The sequence below is a fragment of the Myxine glutinosa genome, chromosome 4 (assembly GCF_964187855.1).
Source record: "Myxine glutinosa chromosome 4, kmMyxGlut1.1, whole genome shotgun sequence".
Classification (NCBI taxonomy): domain Eukaryota; kingdom Metazoa; phylum Chordata; class Myxini; order Myxiniformes; family Myxinidae; genus Myxine; species Myxine glutinosa.
In genome coordinates, this window is record NC_136264.1 from 162,207,732 (window position 1) to 162,227,947 (window position 20,216).

A 20,216-nucleotide genomic window follows, 5' to 3' on the forward strand; every position below is an offset into this window, starting at 1 on the left:
GTGAATAATATATCTCAAAAAGTTGTGGGTGGATTTGGACGAAACTTGGAAGAGAGGTAGTGTATGTGACACGGACGAAATGTTAAGATTTTGGTGAAGATCCGGATTGCGATCCGGCTGGTATAAAATTTTAAGTGATTCTTCACCATTGGCAGATAAGGCCAAAAACGATATATAGCAGGATATCTCAAAAAGTTGTGGACGTATGTGGACAAAACTTGGTAGAGAGGTTGTGTGTGTGAAGAGAACTAATCGATTCGATTTTGGTGAAGATCTGAATATGGATTCGGAAACGAGAATTATTTAATTTTCAAGTGATTCTTCACCATTGAGTGATGGGGATAAAACCGATACGTAGCACATTATCTCAAAAAGTCATGGACGGATTTGGATGAAACTTGGTGGATCGATTGGGTGTGTGACACGGACGAATCGATTTGATTTTGGTGAAGATCTGAATATTGATTCGGATACGAGAATTATTTGACTTTGAAGTAATTCTTCACCATTGAGGGATCGGGCGAAAAGCGATATATAACATGATATTTTAAAAAGTTATGGATGACTTTTGACTAAACTAGGTGAATGAGTTCGTTAAGTGAAAACAACAAGTCGATTCGATTTTGGTTCAGGTCTGAATCCAGATCTAGCCTATCATTGGGATACAAAACAAATTGTTCAGCCTGGCGGAGGTATGCGCTCTACCGAGCGCCGTTCTAGTTTTTCATCCTTCCATGTGCTTGGAAGTACTCCGCAAACAGCTGAATGCTCCCATTGGAAGGTCCATTACGGGTGTGGACATTGTAATACAGACAGTATCGTCGGCACACCTGCACGTAGGATTTTGTCTCAAACCACAAAGTCGAGATTTTTACTTTTTGTTCCACTGTGAACACCATAGTTGACATAGGTTCCTCCTGACTACTTGTTAGAAATGATATACCACCACCACCATAACCTGCAAGAGAGATGGGTATGGCATTAGAAACGGCAGATTATCAGACTGCTCAAATAGTACACTTTTTTGAAACACCCTGTGCTCTGGAAGAGGGAGCATGGGGGACTGCTCAAAGAAGCAGTGCAAAGCAGCACTCAAAGTTTTCTGTCTGTTTACCCAAAATTCACTTTCTTTAATTGAGCAAGATTGCAAGCGGCTGCCATCTACAATAATAGGATGTTGCTGAAAGGGATGGCAGGCGTAACGTGAGATGCGAAAGGAATAAAGTCTGTACCATCTGTACCCATGATCTTTTCAACCCCGATTGACAACCACCAACCCACCCCTTTTACTTTCAGGTTACAATGCTTCCTTCACTCACCTCTATCTTCATCACGTTCACTCATCCTCTAGCTTGTTGCGTACCCATGTTCTCCTTCTCATCCCTGTCAGTGTATAGCTCTCATCTCTGTCACCTTGCTCTTCCGTGGACTAAGATTTTTGTATAAAAAAAGTTAAATGTGATAAATGAATAAGATTCCCTTTCCAATTACAAAATTATCAAGAGGAAGATGAAAGCAAGGCTGAGCGGTGAGCACCGTGCACAATAACCGCACTGAGCCAAATTCAAAACATAGGTGCAGGAAATACAGTACTCGATAAGTAAGGTATTTCCAATAATTTTAAATTACAATTTTAAATTACATTTTAAATTACATTAAATTACATGTGGCGACTTCAACTGTCATCATGCCAGCTGGTTGGGTGTGGGTTCCTCTCTCACCAGTCATGGCACCTCAGCAAAGGACTTCTGTGACTCACTGGGATTGACACAATCTGTCAATTTCCCGACCCGGATCTCAGCCAATGGAGTATCTTCTCTTCTAGACTTGGTTATGACAAACTTGCCTGCTAATGTCTGCTGCTCTTCTTCTGCTCCAATCGGTTCTTCTGATCATGTGCTTGTCAAAGTGGACATCTCTCTGGCCATTCTCAGAGAGCCTCCTCAGCGTCGACGAGTCTGGCATTTCACTCAGGCCGACTGGGACAGTCTTCAAGCAGCCATCAATCGTCTGGGTTGGTCTCCCATCTCCACTGCCTCTGACATCAATTCTTCCTGGGAATTCTTCCAAAGCAAACTGCTCTCTCTCATGCACAGATTTATCCCATCTCGTCTTCAGTTGTCTCACCCTTCCTCCCGTCCATGGTACACTGAATCTTGTGGTGAGGCAGTTGCCCTGAAACAACTTGCCTTTGCCTCTTGGAAGGCTAATCCAACTGAAGGCAATCTCAGTTCCTTCCACCAAGCTTCGAACAAGTGTGTGTCTACCCTCAGGAGTGCCAGGAAGCACCATCTCTCCACACTGAAGAATGAACTCTCAAACCTGTCTCCTTCCTCCAAATCCTGGTGGCGTCTGGTCAAATCCGTTACTGGTGTTTGTTCCCCCTCCATCCCCTCCCTTACCTCAAATGGCCACACAGTTGACATCGCACGTGACAAAGCCGAATGCCTCAACTCTGTGTTTGCCTCAAAATATTTAGTCCCAAACCCATCTCTCTCTGTTCCCACCTTTCCCAGTCGAACCCAACTGCTCCTGGGCTCTGTGTCCTTCTCTCCTGACAAGGTGGAGGAGTTTTTGTCTAACCTCGACTCTGATTCTGCAACTGGACCAGACGGCATCAGCCCACGGGTCCTAAAATCCTGCTCTGCCGCTCTATCTCACCCTCTCTCTGTTCTTTTCACCCTCTCTTTTTCTCAAGGTCATCTGCCAGCATCCTGGAAATCAGCAAACATTACCGCTTTACACAAAAAAGGTGCAAAAACAGATCCTTGCAACTACAGACCAATCAGCCTGCTCCCAATTATCAGCAAAGTCATGGAATCCATCATTGCCTCGGATATGAAATCTTTCCTCTTCTCCAATGGCTTGATCTCTGATCATCAATTTGGTTTCAGACCAGGTCACTCTAATCTGGACATGCTGCTTCTGCTGTCTCAACAATGGATGGAGTTCCTCAATGCCAAACAGGAAATCAGAGCTGTCTCCCTTGACATATCACGTGCCTTCGATACGGTCTGGCACCCAGCTCTGCTCACCAAACTCTCCTCCTTTGGTATCCATGGAAATCTCCATGCATGGCTTGCAGACTTCCTCTCTGGTCGTAGTCAACGTGTGGCCCTGAATGGATTTCTCTCATCTCCCCTACCTGTTCAGGCTGGAGTTCCCCAAGGCAGTGTTCTGGGCCCTGTGCTTTTTCTGGTCGTTATCAATGATCTCTCCGACTCTCTGGAAAATCCTCTCTATCTCTTTGCTGATGACTCCACTCTCTGCCGCTCCATTCCTCTTTCCTCAGATCGGCAGTCTGCAGCCTCCTCACTCTCTGAAGACTTGGACAAAATCACAGACTGGTCAAACAAGTGGAACATGTCTTTCAATCCTGACAAATCTCACACTCTTACTATGTCTCTCCGAAAAGATCGACTGGACAACCCTCCCATCTACTTTCTCAACAATCCTCTCCAAGAAGTTCTGTCGCTCAAGCTTTTGGGTCTCACTATCTGCCATGATCTTTCTTGGGAAAACCACATTTCCAAGCTGGCCTCCAAAGCCAGTCGCTGACTGGGCATCCTCTGTCGTGCGAAGTCCTTCCTCGGCACACCTGAGCTCCTCACCACATACAAGGCTTTCATCCGCAGCTCAATGGAATACTGTTCTCCCCTATGGGCCCGTGCTCCTGCCTCAAACCTAGCTCGGCTCCTCGCTGTTGAAACCAAAGCTTTCAGAATTATTGGAATCTCCCGCGATGAAGCTATCTCTGAGGGCCTTTCATTCACTCACCGCAGGCAGGCAGGTGGTCTTTCTGTCTTCTTCCGACTCCTCTCCGGCCTTGCACCCCCAGCTCTCTCTGTGCTCTGTCCCCCAAATATTCCTACAGGTCGCACAAGATCTGCCAGCAACCCTCTGATGGTTAAACTGCCGAAATCTCGGCTCTCTGCTCACCTTCACTCTTTCATTCCTGTTTTCTCCCGCCTCTGGAACAAACTCCCTCACTCCCTTCAATCACACTCCTCCCTCCAGGTCTTTAAAACAGCTGTTCACCACCACCTCTTATCTTCCCCCATCCAAAACCTTGATCTTTTCTACCCCCGCTAATTCACCCCAGATCCACCTTGTTTGAAATTCCAACTTCTTTCCTGGAAGTCCTGGCAGTGTCCATATGTTTTATACCTCTCCCACCCCCCCCTTCCCATGCCCCCACCTTCCCATGCCCCCCCCCCCAAAGCCCTCTCCCTCTCACAGATCTCTCGATGTCTCCATGTCTCTCGGTCCCTGCTCTCAAATGTTGTGTTTGTGTCCTTCCCCCTCTCTCCCCATCTTGTCTACCGCTCCCGATGTTATATGTTTTATGTGTCGGTTTGTCTTTCTGTGTGATTAATGATCGCTCTTTCACGAGCCTCGATCTTGTATACAAAAAAAAAAAAAAAAAATTCCAATTTATTTGAATCAAGTGTGAAGAAGACAGAGGGGACATCTGTTTATTACATATGCGAGCTCGGGAGGGAGGAGGGAGGCAGAGCGAAGGGGGAGGGATTATTAATATTATTTACACTTACTTATTATTATCGACATATTTTTATATTCTTTTACAGTGGCCTCCATAGTGTATACAGTATATATATACACTGTATACACTATGTATAAAAACCACCTTTAGAGGCCATTTTTCCCCGCAAGCGGGGGTTGGCCTTTTTCGGGAACCGTGGTAGTTGTTGTTTTTCGGTCCCCTTTTTGAAGCAATGTTTTACGGCCGGATGCCCTTCCTGACGCCAACCCTTTTTGCCGCCTTTAACGACAAGCAGGGAATTACCAGTGAACTGGTACTCAATTAGCCGACCTCGGAAGGATGACAGGCTGAGTCAACCCCCCTGGCGTTAATTCAGCGATCGACCGGGTTTCGAACCCAGGATCCTAGGATCCTAAGCTGACACCCTAGCCGCTAGCCCAACACCAGTGTATACACTATGTATACAGTGTATATATATATATACACTGTATACATAGACTACATGGCCAAAAGTATGTGGACACCCGAAACATCACACCCATACGTGCTTGTCGAACATCTCATTCCAAAATCATGGGCATTAATATGGATTTGGTCACCCCCTTTTGCTGCGATAACAGCCTCCATTCTTCTGGAACAGCTTTCCACTAGATGTTGGAACATTGCTGTGGGGATTTGCTTACATTCAGCCACAGGAGCATTCGTGAGGTCGGGCACTGATGTTGGGTGATTAGGCCTGGCTTGCAGTCAGCATTCCAATTCATCCCAAAGGTGTTCGATGGGATTGAGTTCACGGCTCTGTGCAGGCCAGTCAAGTTCTTCCATACCGATCTCGACAAACCATTTCTGCATGGATCTCGCTTTGTTCAAGGGAGCATTGCTGAAACAGGAAAGGGCCTTCCCCAAACTGTTGCCACAAAGTTGGAAGCACACAATCGTCGAGAATGTCATTGTATGCTGTAGCATTAAGATTTTCCTTCAATGGAACTAAGGGGCCGAGCCCGAACCATGAAAAACAGCCCCAGACCATTATTCCTCCTCCACCAAACTTTACAGTTGGCATTATGCATTCGGGCAGGTAGCGTTCTCCTGGCATCCGCCAAACCCAGATTCGTCCGTCGGACTGCTAGATGGTGAAGCGTGATTCATCACTCCAGAGAACGCGTTTCCACTGCTCCAAAGTCCAATGGTGGCGAGCTTCACACCACTCCAGCCGACGCTTGACATTGCGCATGGTGATCTTGGGCTTGTGTGAGGCTGCTCGGCCATGGAAACTCATTTCATGAAGCTCCCGACGAACATTTGGTGTGCTGACGTTGCTTCCAGAGGCAGTTTGGAACTCGGTAGTGAGTTTTGCAACCGAGGACAGATGGTTTTTATGCACAAAGCGCTTCAGCACTTGGCGGTCCCGTTCTGTGAGCGTGTGTGGCCTACTACTTCGCGGCTGAGCTGTTGTTGCTTCTAGACGTTTCCACTTCACAATAACAGCACTTACAGTTGACCGGAGCAGCTCTAGCAGGGCAGAAATTTGATGAACTGACTTGTTGGAAAGGTGGCATCCTTTGACGGTGCCACGTTGAAAGTCACTGAGCTCTTCAGTACAGCCCATTCTATTGTCAATGGTTGTGTATGGAGATTGCATGGCTGTGTGCTTGATTATATATACCTGTCAGCAACAGGTGTGGCTGAAATAGCCGAATCCACTAATCAGAAGGGGTGTCCGCATAATTTTGGTCATGTAGTGTATTATACCGTGCATTCAGAAAGTATTCAGACCCCTTCACTTTTTTCACATTTTGTTATTTTGCAGCCTTATGCTGAAATCGTTTAAATTCATTTTTTTCCCTCATCAATCTACACTCAATACCCCATAATGACAAAGACAAAACAGGCTTTTAGAAAGTTTTGCAAATTTATTAAAAAGAAAAAACTGAAATATCACTGACATAAGTATTCATACCCTTTGCTATGACACTTGAAATTTAGCTCAGGTGCCTCCCATTTCTCTTGATCATCTTTGAGATGTTTCTACACCTTGATTGGAGTCCACCTGTGGTAAATTCAATTGATTGGACATGATTTGGAAAGGCACACACCTGTCTATATAAGCGTATAAGGTCTCACAGCTGACAATACATATCAGAGCAAAAACCAAGCCATGAGGTCGAAGGAACTGCCTGCAGAGCTCAGAGACAGGATTGTGTCGAGGCACAGATCTGGGGAAGCCTACAAAAAAATTTCTGCTGCATTGAAGGTTCCCAAGAGCACAGTGGCCTCCATGATTCTTAAATGGAAGAAGTTTGGAACAACCAGGACTCTTCCTCGAGCTGGCCGCCCGGCCAAACCGAGCAATCGGTGGAGAAGGGCCTTGGTAAGAAGTGACCAAGATCCCGATGGTCACTCTGGCTGAGCTCCAGAGATCCTGTGTGGAGATGGGAGAAACTTCCAGAAGGACAACCATCACTGCAACACTCCACCGATCTGGGCTTTATGGCAGAGTGGCCAGACGGAAGCCAAACAGTTCAATCTTGGTGTCATCAGACCACAGAATCTTGTTTCTCACAGTCTGAGAGTCCTTTAGATGCTTTTTTGCAAACTCAAAGCGGGCTTTCATGTGTCTTTCACCGAGGAGAGGCTTCCGTAAACTAATATTGTCAACCGAAGCACAATATGCAATGCTTTCCTTATCATCAACCCCAGTAGTTATCTTGATACCAACCACAATTTGGATTGTCACTGCTTGCTAATTTATTCTCACCATAGGTGCACTCGGTGCATTCGCTTAGCAATGACATGCCAGAGAAATGAATGGGTAAAGGTGTGCTGCCGGATACGAGGGTACAAGACCGAACTGTACCAACCGGTTTGTTGTTTTTCCATCTGGCTTCACCTTTCGATGACGTGATGGCCGCGTTTAGCAAGCAGAATGCTCGTAAACATACACACCAATCTCAGGAAATTACAGTAAAGGAGAAACAAGGACAAATTTAACGTTGCGGTGGAGGCCACGCTTTGTCCTAAGTGCAGTTCATTCGTATGGAGGCCAAAAGTAAACGCAAATTCAACATCCTATTTCACCATCTTGGCCCATGAAGTGTGGCCACTTTAGACTTGGCACTTGGCTTTTCATCGCCATTTGAAAAAGTGAGCACATATAAATGTCTGACTTTCCCGAAAATGCTTCTAGCTGCACAATAAAGTGCTTGAAATTTTGTATGGAAACTGCTCAACTCCTGTCTGTTTGATCCAAATTAGGCTTGTTATTTCAGCGAATGCCATACACATGGCTGCAATCTTCAAAAACGGGATGTGCTGAAAGTGCAGAAACGTTGAGGGAAATCTGGGTCACTGGGCAGGAGGTAAGTTTGGGAAAAGACTAGTTTTTGGTTCCCATTTTCCTGGCCCATGAATCTGTGTACTGTCCTCCAAGAGATGGAATTCCAAGATGAATAGCACAATTCCTAGCCCAAACTGGACGTCCATCTGCCGGCATTAGTTGCTTGACCCCCATGATGTCCTTCACGAAGAGTAGGTAGGCGAGCCATCACCGGCACCATTGCCAAATCCCTGCCCTAACCTTAGTCGAATGTCAGGCTTGGCCAACTGGTTCGTGAAAGACTTGCACCAAGCTTCCCCCGGCCAACCCCAGAGGAACGTGGGATTATTTGTGAGTATTGAAGAAGTCAGCTGAAGAGGATTTTCTGAAATGGGAAAGTTGTGTGTTTGCTGAAGTTTTGAAAACATTTAATGGTAGTTGCTTATTCCTCTTCCTTAATTTCATATTGATAAGTCAAAGATTTCATATTGATAAGTCAAAGATTTCATATTGATAAGTCAAAGATTTTTTTATTTTTTTTGTTGATTTATTTATTTTTATTTATTTATTTTTTCATTTCATTTTTCACCGAATTTTCGGTATTGTGTAGCTAACTAACCTCATAACTGATTATACATTATTTTCTATCTCATTTCAAGGTCAGTAACCTTCGTTTTGACATTTCCGGGCCTGGCCTGTCCGGGCCTGTTTCGGTTATAGTCCGTCCTTTGTCATTGAATACCGCTCGCTCGTGAACCATCGTCGTCTCCTGACTTGTTATATAATTTTTAAAGTTTTTGAAATTTCTGCGGATTGTTTGTGTTGTGGAAATGTATTGTTAGATAAATGTGCCGGCATTTGCTGTTCAGGCGACACCACGAGGAGGACCTGGAGGGAGAAGGCCATAGACGCCACAAACACAAGAAGTCAAAACGGAACCGCGACGATAAGGAGACCGAGGGTGGAGAGGAGCGTGTCGTTGAACCCGAATCACCTCTACCTGGGGAAACCCCGTGAGGAACAAAAGCCTATGTCTACCTTCACTCTCTCTCCTCCCTGTGTTCTTCTCACCCATGCCAATCCCTCAAGAAGGCCAAGCTTCAAAATGTCCCCTCTTCTTTCAGCACAAAACATTGACCACTGTCCTGTGAAGCTGCTGGCTTTCCACAAACAAGATGCTTTGACAAGTGGTAAGGCTCAAAGGCCGCAGGCTGACATCACACATTTATGTTGGCCTGATGTCCTGTTCTATCCATATTGACTAAACCGCAGTGGGCAATTCTTTGTATAATTGATTTCCCTCAATTTATCGGTCCTGAGATTTGCACATTAATTTTTCAAAATATTTTGGTGCATTCCCAGTTTTCTTTGCTCCATCCGACCCTACTCCTTTAAGCCCATTTCGTCAATGCAGATTTTGCCCTTCCTGGTGGCATTTGAGAAGAACTTCCTCCCCCTCCCCCCCCCCCTCCCTCACCCTCCATTTCCCCCACCCCATCTGTAGAATCGACAGCTTATTTGAGGTAAAAAAGTTAACATTTGGATCCAACGAAATACTAGGTTCTCTGATAGTTTTTGGTCTCCCTTGCTGGACAAGATAAACAATGGATTTTATCAAGTTAAAGTTGAGTTTACCGACGTGGGAAGCGAGTTGCAGCTGACGTGTCGAGCTCGGGTCTTTCATCGGATCAAAAGCCCTTTCGTTCCGATGAAGATCTTGCGCTTGCACCTCTTTTCCTTTGGTGGTGAAGATGCTTTGTTGATCCAATGCATTGCCATTTTGATAACCTGGACAATGTCTTTGTGCAAGGTTGCTATTTTCTGGCATTTGGTAAATTATGGAATTTAACGCGTTGGCCAAAATGATTTGATTCATACCAAGCGTGCAATGCCCTCTGTGACTCTATCTTTTTTTTATTAAAATGTCTAAACTTGGTGTCGTCTCCGTTTACCCCTGTGTCATCTTCACTATTTCGGCCAGGTGTGTGAAACGAGCGAATTCTGTCCGTTGTTACTTTGGGTAAGTTCCAGCAATGATCATATGATGGTGCAAAGGATTGGATCTGTGTTTCATAGGTAGAGTTTCCTCATGAAGTGCACAATCCCTCAGATGAACAGTACTAGGTCTACCTTATGCTAGCGGTAGCTTGTGGTCGTTCGATTCAATGGTGGCTTTTAATGGTGAGCAGAGGAATTGTTAACTGCAGCCTGAACAAATTCCAGAGCTGACTTCTGTTGCATGGGCAAAAGCAAGCACCAAGTGTATTCCATGCCATAGGAGCTTCTTTGGCAGCACTGAACCTGCCTTCAGGTGTACCATGGGAGAGAAAGGTACAGATGGATTGAGCCATATTGCAGTGTTCAGAACAATGGTGGCATTGAGGTAGCTTTAAATATTTCCCATACGAATTGGAAAGACAAATATAGGAACACTGGTGATGAGTATTCTCTTAATACAAGTATCACATGGACAGCGTTACTTGCTGGATAGATGTATGCCCAAGCCAAGATGGCCTGAGATTAGAATGGCCTATGCATTCCCAATGATAGTTTGCTGGAATTTTTGAAGTCGCGACGTTCCATTGTGTCGTGTGCCAAGTCAGTCCAGCAGTCTTTGGATAAATTATTCACAGTCGAAACGAAGCAGGAAGAGAAGCCTTCAATTCTTCAAGTCTACATGTCCACTTTCACTTGCGGTTGAAGCTGCCCTTTCGTCCCCATAACTCCATCACACTATAAGCAAGCGTCACAACCATCTCTAGTGAGTGTACATGTTCTTTATTCTTTATATTAAAACAACATTTTAAATATGGATATGGATAACAACTTGTATCGTCTATTACAGAAAAGATTCCTGAGTTAGGTCCCAAGGATCAGGTTCCTATAGGAAAATGGATTCGCTTTAAGTTACACTTTCCAGAAACACAACGCCAACGTTACCTGGTGCCGAAGTGTGCATCCATCCTCTAGGTATGTGGAGGATTAGGTAAATGGTGAAAAGGTTATTTGTGCTCCAAGAGTAATTTGTTATTAACCCTTTGAGTATGGATGACGTCCAGTGCCGCAACCCGCGAAAAAGTTTTGTGTACGGATGACGTTGCTACACGTCATCGACTATACCTATAAATAAAGACTATACCTATAAATAGATCGTCAGTACGTGGTTGCATTCCCGTAACAAAATGCCAAATTAATCCCGTACCGGGGTATTTTTATCCCCCAAAAAATCCCATACTCAAAGGTTTAACTCCCTCACTCTCTTCAATCCCACTCCTCCCTCCAGGTCTTTAAAACAGCTGTTCACCACCATCTCTTATCCTCCCCCATCCAAAACCTTGATCTTTTCTACCCCTGTTAATTCACCCCAGATCCACTTTTTTTTGGAAATACCAACTTTTCTTTCCTGGAAGTTCCAGCAGTGTCCTCGTGTTTTATATTTTCCCTCCCCCCCCCCTCCCCCCCTTCGCTTGCCTACTCCCCCCAAGCCCTCTCCCTCCCACAGATCTCCCGATGTCCCTGTTCTCTTCTGTTGTACTTGTGTGCTTCCCTCTCTCTCCCCATCTTGTCTCCCGCTCCCTTTATTGTATGTTTCATGTGTCCGGTTTTTTTTTTGTGATTAATGTTAGCTCTTACACGAGCCTCGATGTTGTATACAAAAAAAAAAAGAAGTGAGAAAGTATAGGAACACAGAAAGTGAGAAAGTGCTCACCACAGAGTTCTCATTTTGTTGTATTCTTGCATTTAGCACTTTGACAGTCCAAGTTTAGATTGTTGCTTAATGGTGGGAGCCGGGATAATATGGCTGGATGACCATTGCGATATTTAGTTTCAAATGTTAATTTGAAGCAATTTACCCATGGCTTGACTGGAGCACAACTGAAGATATCCAGGCTCGAACCTTTGCCAGGCAGAAAGGTTTACGTTTTGTATCCCACTGATAGGCCGGATCTGGATTTGGACCTTCAACAAAATGTAACAAAATCTAATCGGCTTGTTCTCGTCATCAAACCAACTCATCCATAACTTTGAGATATCATGCTATGGAGTTTTTGTTCCGATCTCTCATTTGTGAAGAATCACTTTAAATATTCTTGTATCCAGATCTGGATCTTCACCAACATCGAATCATTATATCCTTGTCACACACCAAACATGTCCACCAATTTTCGTCTCAATCCTTCGACAACAAGATGTCCGACTCAGTCAAATAAACCACCGGCAGAGGCAATTACTACTTTTTACACTTGATTTAGTAAACTGCATTTAAAAATCGTTGTAAACAAGGTTACTGCCTCTGTCAAATCGCTGTCAAAGAATGCAAATGACTCAGCATAGGTTGCCATTTTATTAGGAAGATTAAACAGTACAATCTGACAAACGGCACAAACAATTCCAAGGCCATGTTAACATCATGCATGATGTTTGGAACTTACATTTTTTTTTTTTTTTTTTTTGCAAATGCAAGGAATAAAATAGCAGCGCACGATCTACATCAGATGTGATCAAATGGTATTGGCACAAGCATAGTTTTATTTGTAAAAAGAAGACGTATAGTTTTGCTTTTATGTGTAACGTTCACACGGCCGAATGAAAACGATCTCGGTGACGACAAAGGGCAGCGGACGACGCAGAACGGAACACAATCGATCAAACTTTTACAATTTACAGCTGAAGCTTTGGTTTTGCCAATGCAATGGAATTCTGGAAGTTAATCATGTAATGATTCCATTGCAGAAAGCAGCGTGGAATTATGTAAATGCCATCTCCATGTCAGTGTGCATTTTGTCGAGGCCTTCCAGGCGAGACACGACCCGTCCAATCTCAAGATGCATTTACAATAATTGGCGCAAGAATGTACAATATTGAGAGGTGATTTTTACCGTGAGACATGTACACAGCACACAATCCCATAAGCTGTAATAGTAGACAGTTTGAAGTGCACGTGAATAGAACATTGCATATCTAGCCATGCGCAAAACCCCGGGAGAAGGCAACCCTGGATTCGCACGGGCACAGGACGGGTAAGCGATGGAATCCCACCCAGGTAGATTTATTTTTAACCTTTTATTGCTCCAATGGAATAATTTCTACAGACGGACCCACTGGTGTTGAGAATTTATACAAGATGGTGTGAAAAAAAATGGGTGTGTTGAAGACTCGATTCATATGGAGAAGCTTTTACAGACACTTTGGACGAATAGTCTTCAAAGCAAGCTTCCTGGCCACGAGATCACCTTGAGGTTGACCCTCCCAGCGATCTCTTTCAACATCTGAACCAGAGCCTGGTGGCTCATGCCAGATGTGCTGTGTCCGTTCACTGCGGTTATTTGGTCACCACATCTGCATTGAGAGTGAAACAGTTTGCACATGACATGGTGTGAACATCAATTTAAAGGAATTAAACTTTAATTTAAAAAAGAAAATAAAATAAAAGATGGATCAAAATTGGTAATAGAAGAGCTACTCAAACACACAAGTTGATACTCACACTTTTTTTCGATGTATAAGGGATATTTATTTCCAATATTGCATGTATTACAATAAGTGTGAGTTTTTGGGGGTTTTTTTGTATACAAGATCGAAGCTCGTGTAAGAGCTAACAATCACAAAAAAACAAAAAAAACACATAAAACATACAATAAAGGGCGCGGGAGACAAGATGGGGAGAGAGAGGGAAGCACACAAGTACAACAGCAGAGAACAGGGGCATTGGGAGGGAGAGGGCTTGAGGGGAGTAGGCGAAGGAAGGGGGGGGGGGGGGGGTGGCATAAATGTACGCGTCTAAAACCACTTCTCCCTGAAGTCATTTTGATGTTTTATCCCTTCATCATTTTTCTTTGATGTGCTTTTAAAGGGGCTGATAGGCTGTCATGTGCCAGTCTGGGGGGAAATTCCGACACCCACCAATAATGCCAGTCCCAACCATACTAATACCATCTCGGGGAAAGGACAGGGGGAAGCCCATAGTGTTATGATGTGGATGGGGGCAGAGGCTATCTATAGAAGAGGACAGTACCAACTGAGGGAGGGAAGATGCCAAGACCTCGCTGGGGGAAGCCGTATTTAAGCTGCAAAATGGATTCCCCACAGCCAACACATTTGCCTGCAATACCCTGTCACCATGCCCCATGGAAGGCCGTGCCCACTACTCTCCCCCTCCTTTCCCTTGTGCTGGCACAGTCTGCAGCACCACGGACCGGCAAGGCGTGCCTCCAATTTGACCAAGCTGTCTAACCGAGCAGAGTGAGGGTATTTCAGTCTTGTCTGAGTCTCTGTTTAGCTACTGAGGTGTGAGTGGTGACCCATTAACCGATTAGATAGATAAGGATTAGATAGATTAGATAGATAAGACCCTGGTGTTGGGCTAGCGGCTAGGGTGCCGGCTTAGGATCCTAGGATCCTGGGTTCGAATCCCGGTCGATCGCTGAATTAACGCCAGGGGGGTTGACTCAGCCTGTCATCCTTCCGAGGTCGGCAAATTGAGTACCAGTTCACTGGTAATTCCCTGTTTGTCGTTAAAGGCGGCAAAAAGGGTTGGCGTCAGGAAGGGCATCCGGCCGTAAAACATTGCTTCAAAAAGGGGACCAAAAAAACAACAACAACCACGGTTCCCGAAAAAGGCCAACCCCCGCTTTGCGGGGGAAAATGGCCTCTAAAGGTGGTTATTTTTATTTTTATTTTTATAGATAAGGAGCTCCTTTGTGGGCAGGCATGGGTATTAGGGATACATAATTGCATTGCTTCTCTTTTTGCATTCCCACCACTGGTCGTTCCCAAATACACTAAATAAATTCATTTGGTCTCTGGATGAATTTCACCTTCTGGTTCACGAGTTATACACGTCTTTTAAGGGACAGATTGGGTTTGGGCGACTAGCACCGAGTACGAAACCATGCCTATGTCCAGCGATTTTGTTTGGATTGCTAATTGGTGTAATCGGACTACGGCACCGATTAGCACATCACCGGATTGGCTCAGGTGTTCCACTGGAGCAAGCTATTGTGGGAAACAGGCCCGTAATCTGGCTCGGAGTACCAGAAATAGTTTGCTAGTGCAACCAGTGGTGCTGCTCATCGGATTCAGACAGGATGTGATGAGTCTGACAACTACAACAATATCATCCACAAAAGGTGGTGGAGGGGAAAGACATGAAGGTCATTCCTGATAATTCATTCATTTATGCTGATAATGAGAATCATTCCAAGATTTATGTGAATCTGATTGGAACATGCAGTAAATATCAAGTTGGTTTTTTTCTCTGCATAACAACTAAAACCAAATTCTCGACATAACTGTGTACCTTGTGGTGGTGGGAGATATTATGGGTGACACTTCAGAGCCCTTAGTTGTATCACAAGTAAGGCCTTCACCTTATTTTCGCACTTGCTTAACCCATGTTACTTTACATTTGACTAACAAAATCCTGAAGAATTCCCACGTTTTATTGCCTTATGCCTCCGCCCCAGAACATGGCCGGAGGCATTATGTTTTTGGGTTGGCAGTCCGCGTCCGTCTGTATGTATGTCCTACGTACGTCCGTCCATCCGTACGGGCTAAACCTCGTTTTTCTCAGCAACCCCATGTCCAATCGAGACGAAACTTTCAGGGCAGGAGTGACACCCATGCAGAATGTTTTTATGATAATTATGATGTCATAGGTCACATGGTATGGCAGCCATCTTGGATTAAACACAAATAATTAAAAATATATTTCTTGGAAACCGCTGCATGGAAAAAATTGAATCTTGGCACATTGTCAAGTACTCCCAATGGGGAACAAAAGCATGATAATGATGACATCATAGGTGAAGTGGTATACCAGCCAAAAATGTTTTAATCGAATTCCTTATCCTAAAAATCTGAAATTGCATGCACATGATCTATAACACATTTGTATTGAAATATTGAATTTATGACGTCATAGGTCACATGGTTTGGCAGCCATATTGGATTTAACCGAAAACCCAAAGAAAACATCTTCTCCCAAACCACCAAATCGATTGACTCAAAACTTTACGTGCATCATTGACTAAGCATGGCGATTAAAAGATGACCACAAAAAACGTCATTTGTCACATAGTGTGGCAGCCATATTGGATTGAAGGAAAATATTAAATAATTCTATCTCTGAAACCGCTTACCCTATCGATGCGAAATTTTACAAATATCATCTAACTGTTCTAACACCATTGTTGCATTTAGTTTGAAAACGATGTTGTTGGTCACGTGGTTTGGCAGCCATCTTGGCTAGAAAAATGAACCTTATCTGATTAACACAAAACTTCACAAACGTGATCCCCTCCCCACCCATACATATGCAGAGTGTACATTTTTTAAGGTCATATGTCATGTGGTGTGGCAGCCATATTAGCTTGAAAGCCGATAATTAAAAAAATCCCTTCTCTGAAACTGCTTCACCGATCGATGTGAAACCTGTCATGGCTGGTGAAAATGTGAGACTTGAAAACAGCGGAAGGGATTTAAATCAAACTTGTTTATTTTTCAGACAGTGAACGAGGGCATCTACCCGTTGTGGGACTATGCGGAGGCATATTGGTGACATTCGCATTACTCTTGTTTCTGCATTTATTTTGTATACATCGTCAAGGCTTGTTGACGAGATAGTATACGTACACTAAACGGATCAGGACACAACGTGACAAAAGGAATAGTTGAGGGGGGTAGGGGCAACAGCAGAGTTAAAGGCCAGGATAGAGGCATACTTGGACAAACAATGGGTGTGGGAAGGAATGGGGCAGCAGAGGATGCAGAGAAAACATCATAGTTTTGGATTGGGGATGATCTGAGTTGGTTGTGAACAGATGTCTTGAAGACTTTAGAGGAGAACGAGATTGAAGAGGATGTGGAAGTTTATTCCACAATCAGGGGGAAAAAAACGAATGAGTGTAGGTGAGCAGTACACTGTATTTAGGTACTTTAACCAGAACGGGGTTGATTGTGGACCGTGTGTACCCTGAAGAAACCTGGGGGAGGGTAGGTGAGGGGGACAAAGCACGGAAATAACAGAAACCACCGACCTATAAACTCAACTGATGGCGAAGTGATGGACCTATAAATTCAGCTTGATCGTGAGTCCAATAATCCAGAAGGCCTTGGTTTCCACGGCATCGAGCTTAAAAATGAGATTTTCTGTCACTGCTCTGCATATAATACACCATAATGTCAGAGTGGAATCTTTTTTTATTTTTTTTATTTTAGAAGTTTTAACAAATTAATTAAAAGTGAAAAGCTTAAATGTCTTGAGTCAATAAGTATTCAACCCCTTTACTATGACAATTCAAATTTAGCTCAGGTGCATCCAATTTCCTTTGATCATCCTTGAGATCTCTGCAACTTGATTGGAGTCCACCTGTGGCCAATTCAATTCACTGGATATGATTTAGTAAGAAACACACCTTTCTATATAAGGTCCCACAGTTGACAGTGCATGTCAGAGCAGAAACTCTACCATGAAGTCTAAGGAACTGTCCGTAGAACCCTGAGATAGAATTGTGAGAAGGCATAGATTTGGGGAAGGTTATAAAACAATTTCTAGAGTTTTGAAAGTTCCCCCAGAGCACTGAGTTTCATCATTAGGAAATGGAAGGAATATGGAACTACCCAGACTCTTCCCAGAGCTGGCTGTCCAACAAAACTGAGCAACCAGGCAAGGAAGGACCTTGGCCAGGGATGTGACCAATAACCCAATGGAAGCCGCTCTTGAGAAAAAAGTCACATGACAGCATGCCTGGAGTCTGCATGAAGTCGCGTGAAAAACTCGGAGCATGAGACAAAATATTCTGTGGTCTGATGCGCCGAAAATTGAACTCTTTGGCCTGAATGCAAAGCGCTATGTCTGGCAGAAACCGAGCATAGATCACCCATCTAACACCATCCCTACCGTGAAGCATGGTGGTGACAGCATCATGCTTTGGAGATGCTTTTCAGCAGCAGGAACTGGGAGACGTTTAAGGAGAGAGGGAACAATGAATTGAGGCAAATCCTTGAGGAGAACCTGCTTCAGAGTACAAAAGACCTTGGACTGTGGCAGAGATTTGTGTTCCAACAGAACAATGACCCCAAGCTTAAAGCCAAAGCAACACTGGAGCAGATTCAGAACAAGAACGTGAAAGTCCTTGAGTGCCCCAGCCAAAGCACAGACTTGAATCCCATTGAGAATCTGTGGAAAGACTTGAAGATTCCTGTTCTCTGATTCTTCCCATCCAACTTGACAGAGCTTGAGCAAATCTGCAAGAAAGAATGGGAGAAACTCACCAAATCCAGATGTGCAAAGCTGATACAGACAAACCCAAGAAGTCTCGAAGCTGAAATCGCTGCCAAAAGCACTTCGACAAAGTAGTGACTCAGGGTATTTCTGCATTTCATTGTCATGTAAATTATTTTTGTATTTCAGGTTGAATATTTATGTAAATTAGATATTTCTGTATTTCATTTTTAATTATTTTGTAAAAATTTCTAAGAATAAATTCCACTTTGACATTATGGAGTATTATGTGTAGATCAGTGACAAAAAAAATCTCAATTTAACCCATTTAAAATTCAGGTTGTAACAACAAAATGTGAAAAAGTCAAGGGGTGTGAATACTTTCTGAAACCACTGTATCTATTGTTTTTGGCGTGTCACTCAATTGCGAAGAACTCTTTTTTAAAAATTTTCATTGTCGTATCCAGATTCAGATCTTCACCAAAATCTAATCAATTCGTCCTTGTCACACACCCACCCTGTCCACCAAACTTCAGCCGAATTTGCCCATAACTTTTTGATATATCCTGCTCACAGTCAAACAGGTGAGAAAACAAATGATCGAAACGTCGTGAAGTTCGAACTTGATCTGTAACTTATCATGAAGAAACCATGTACCAAGTTTGAAATCATTAGCATTAAGAGTTTAGAAAAAAAAGTCCGGAAAACTGTTCTTTGCGTGATGGACTGACAGACGGACAGACTGACAGACGGAGGGACGGAGTGCAAACCTATAGTCCCCTCCAGTGTACACTGGTCGGGGACTAATAATTCTCATATCCGAATACATATTCAGATCTTCACCAAAATCGAATCGATTCGTCCTTGTCACACACCTAATCTCTCCACCAAGTTTCGTCCAAATCCGTCCATAACTCTGAGACATCGTGCGATATATCGTTTTTAGCCCTATCATTCAATGGTTGTTGTTTTCGTATGCAGCCTTTGGCTGCTGGTTGCATCATTTCTCTGGAAGCGCGTTTGTGCCGCCCCAACTACCAGTGACCTGGTACTCAATTTGCTGACCTCGGAAGGAAGACAGGCTGAGTCAACCCCCCTGGCGTTAATTCAACGATCAACCGGGATTCAAACTCAGGATCCTTGGATCCCAAGCCGGCACCCTAACCGTTAAGCCAACACCAGGATACTCAATGGTGAAGAATCACTTACAAATTGAATAATTCTCATATCCGAATCCATAATCAGATCTTCACCAAAAATCGAATCGATTCTTCCTCGTCACACACACAACCGGTCCACCAAGTTTTGTCCAAATCCGTCCACAACCTTTTGAGATATCCTGCTCGATATAATTTTTGTCCCAATCTCCCAATGGTGAAGAGTCACTTAAAAAATTCTAGTAGCGGGATCCGAATCCGGATCTTTACCAAAGTCTGATAATTTAGTCCTCGTCACATTGACTACCTCTTTTCAAAATTTCGTCTGAATCCGTCCACAACCTTTTGAGATATCTTGTTCATAGACAGACAAACAAACAGACAGGGGTGAATACATAACCTCCATCCACCTTTGGTGGTGGAGGTAGTAATGGATGGGAAAATGAAATTAACCAGATTGATACACCTGTACCGCTCTTCATTTGGACATATAGGAAGGCAATTGGAGGTGCATCTGCTTTTTGCTCAGATTGCCAAGGTGTTTATATTACAAGCACAACGTTGGAGAACCATGGCATCTTCTATACCCTGTAGGACCAATTGTCATAAAATGTAGATGTGGTGGGAAGTTTTGGGATGAACCTCATACATTCAAAAATAAATGAAAAATACCAACTTCAAAAGTGATATCCTAAGTATCTCTACACTTTATAAAACATTCAAAACAAGAAAAAGAGCAATTCGAGATTGCAAACCCTCGCCAGGATGTATTTTCAGTGTTTTTAAAGGCTTTTGTGTTTAAACAAATATGGCGGCCAAACCACATGACCGATGACGTCATCTTTTTTTTCAAAACTAATTTATTCCTAGATTATGCTCAAGAAATTTCATCTCGATTGGATGAAGTTTTGTACTTGTCGAATTATGACGTCATAATGGAGGCACCTACGACATCATCATTAACATTTTATTCCCCATGGAGAGTTCTTTACAATGAGCTATGTCTCAATTTTT

General features: G+C 43.7%; 2 protein-coding genes across 6 annotated transcripts in view; one reads left to right on the forward strand and one right to left on the reverse strand.

Moving 5' to 3' along the window:
* FIP1L1 (factor interacting with PAPOLA and CPSF1) overlaps nt 1-9,756 on the forward strand; it is a 108,581-nt gene extending 98,825 nt beyond the window's left edge. Inside the window, exon 17 of the mRNA XM_068113932.2 lies at nt 8,690-9,756. Coding sequence (XP_067970033.2) covers nt 8,690-8,837 — 148 coding nt within the window. The 3' untranslated portion in view covers nt 8,838-9,756. The remainder of the gene's footprint in view (nt 1-8,689) is intronic.
* Nucleotides 9,757-12,146: 2,390 nt separating this feature from the next.
* The window catches only part of LOC137425463 (ligand of Numb protein X 2), a 93,925-nt gene continuing 85,855 nt past the window's right edge, over nt 12,147-20,216 (reverse strand). For all 5 annotated transcript variants that reach the window (XM_078776688.1, XM_078776690.1, XM_068113934.2 and 2 more), the window contains exon 13: nt 12,147-13,160. In XM_078776688.1, the coding sequence (XP_078632814.1) occupies nt 13,025-13,160 (136 nt within the window). In that variant the 3' untranslated portion in view covers nt 12,147-13,024. The remainder of the gene's footprint in view (nt 13,161-20,216) is intronic.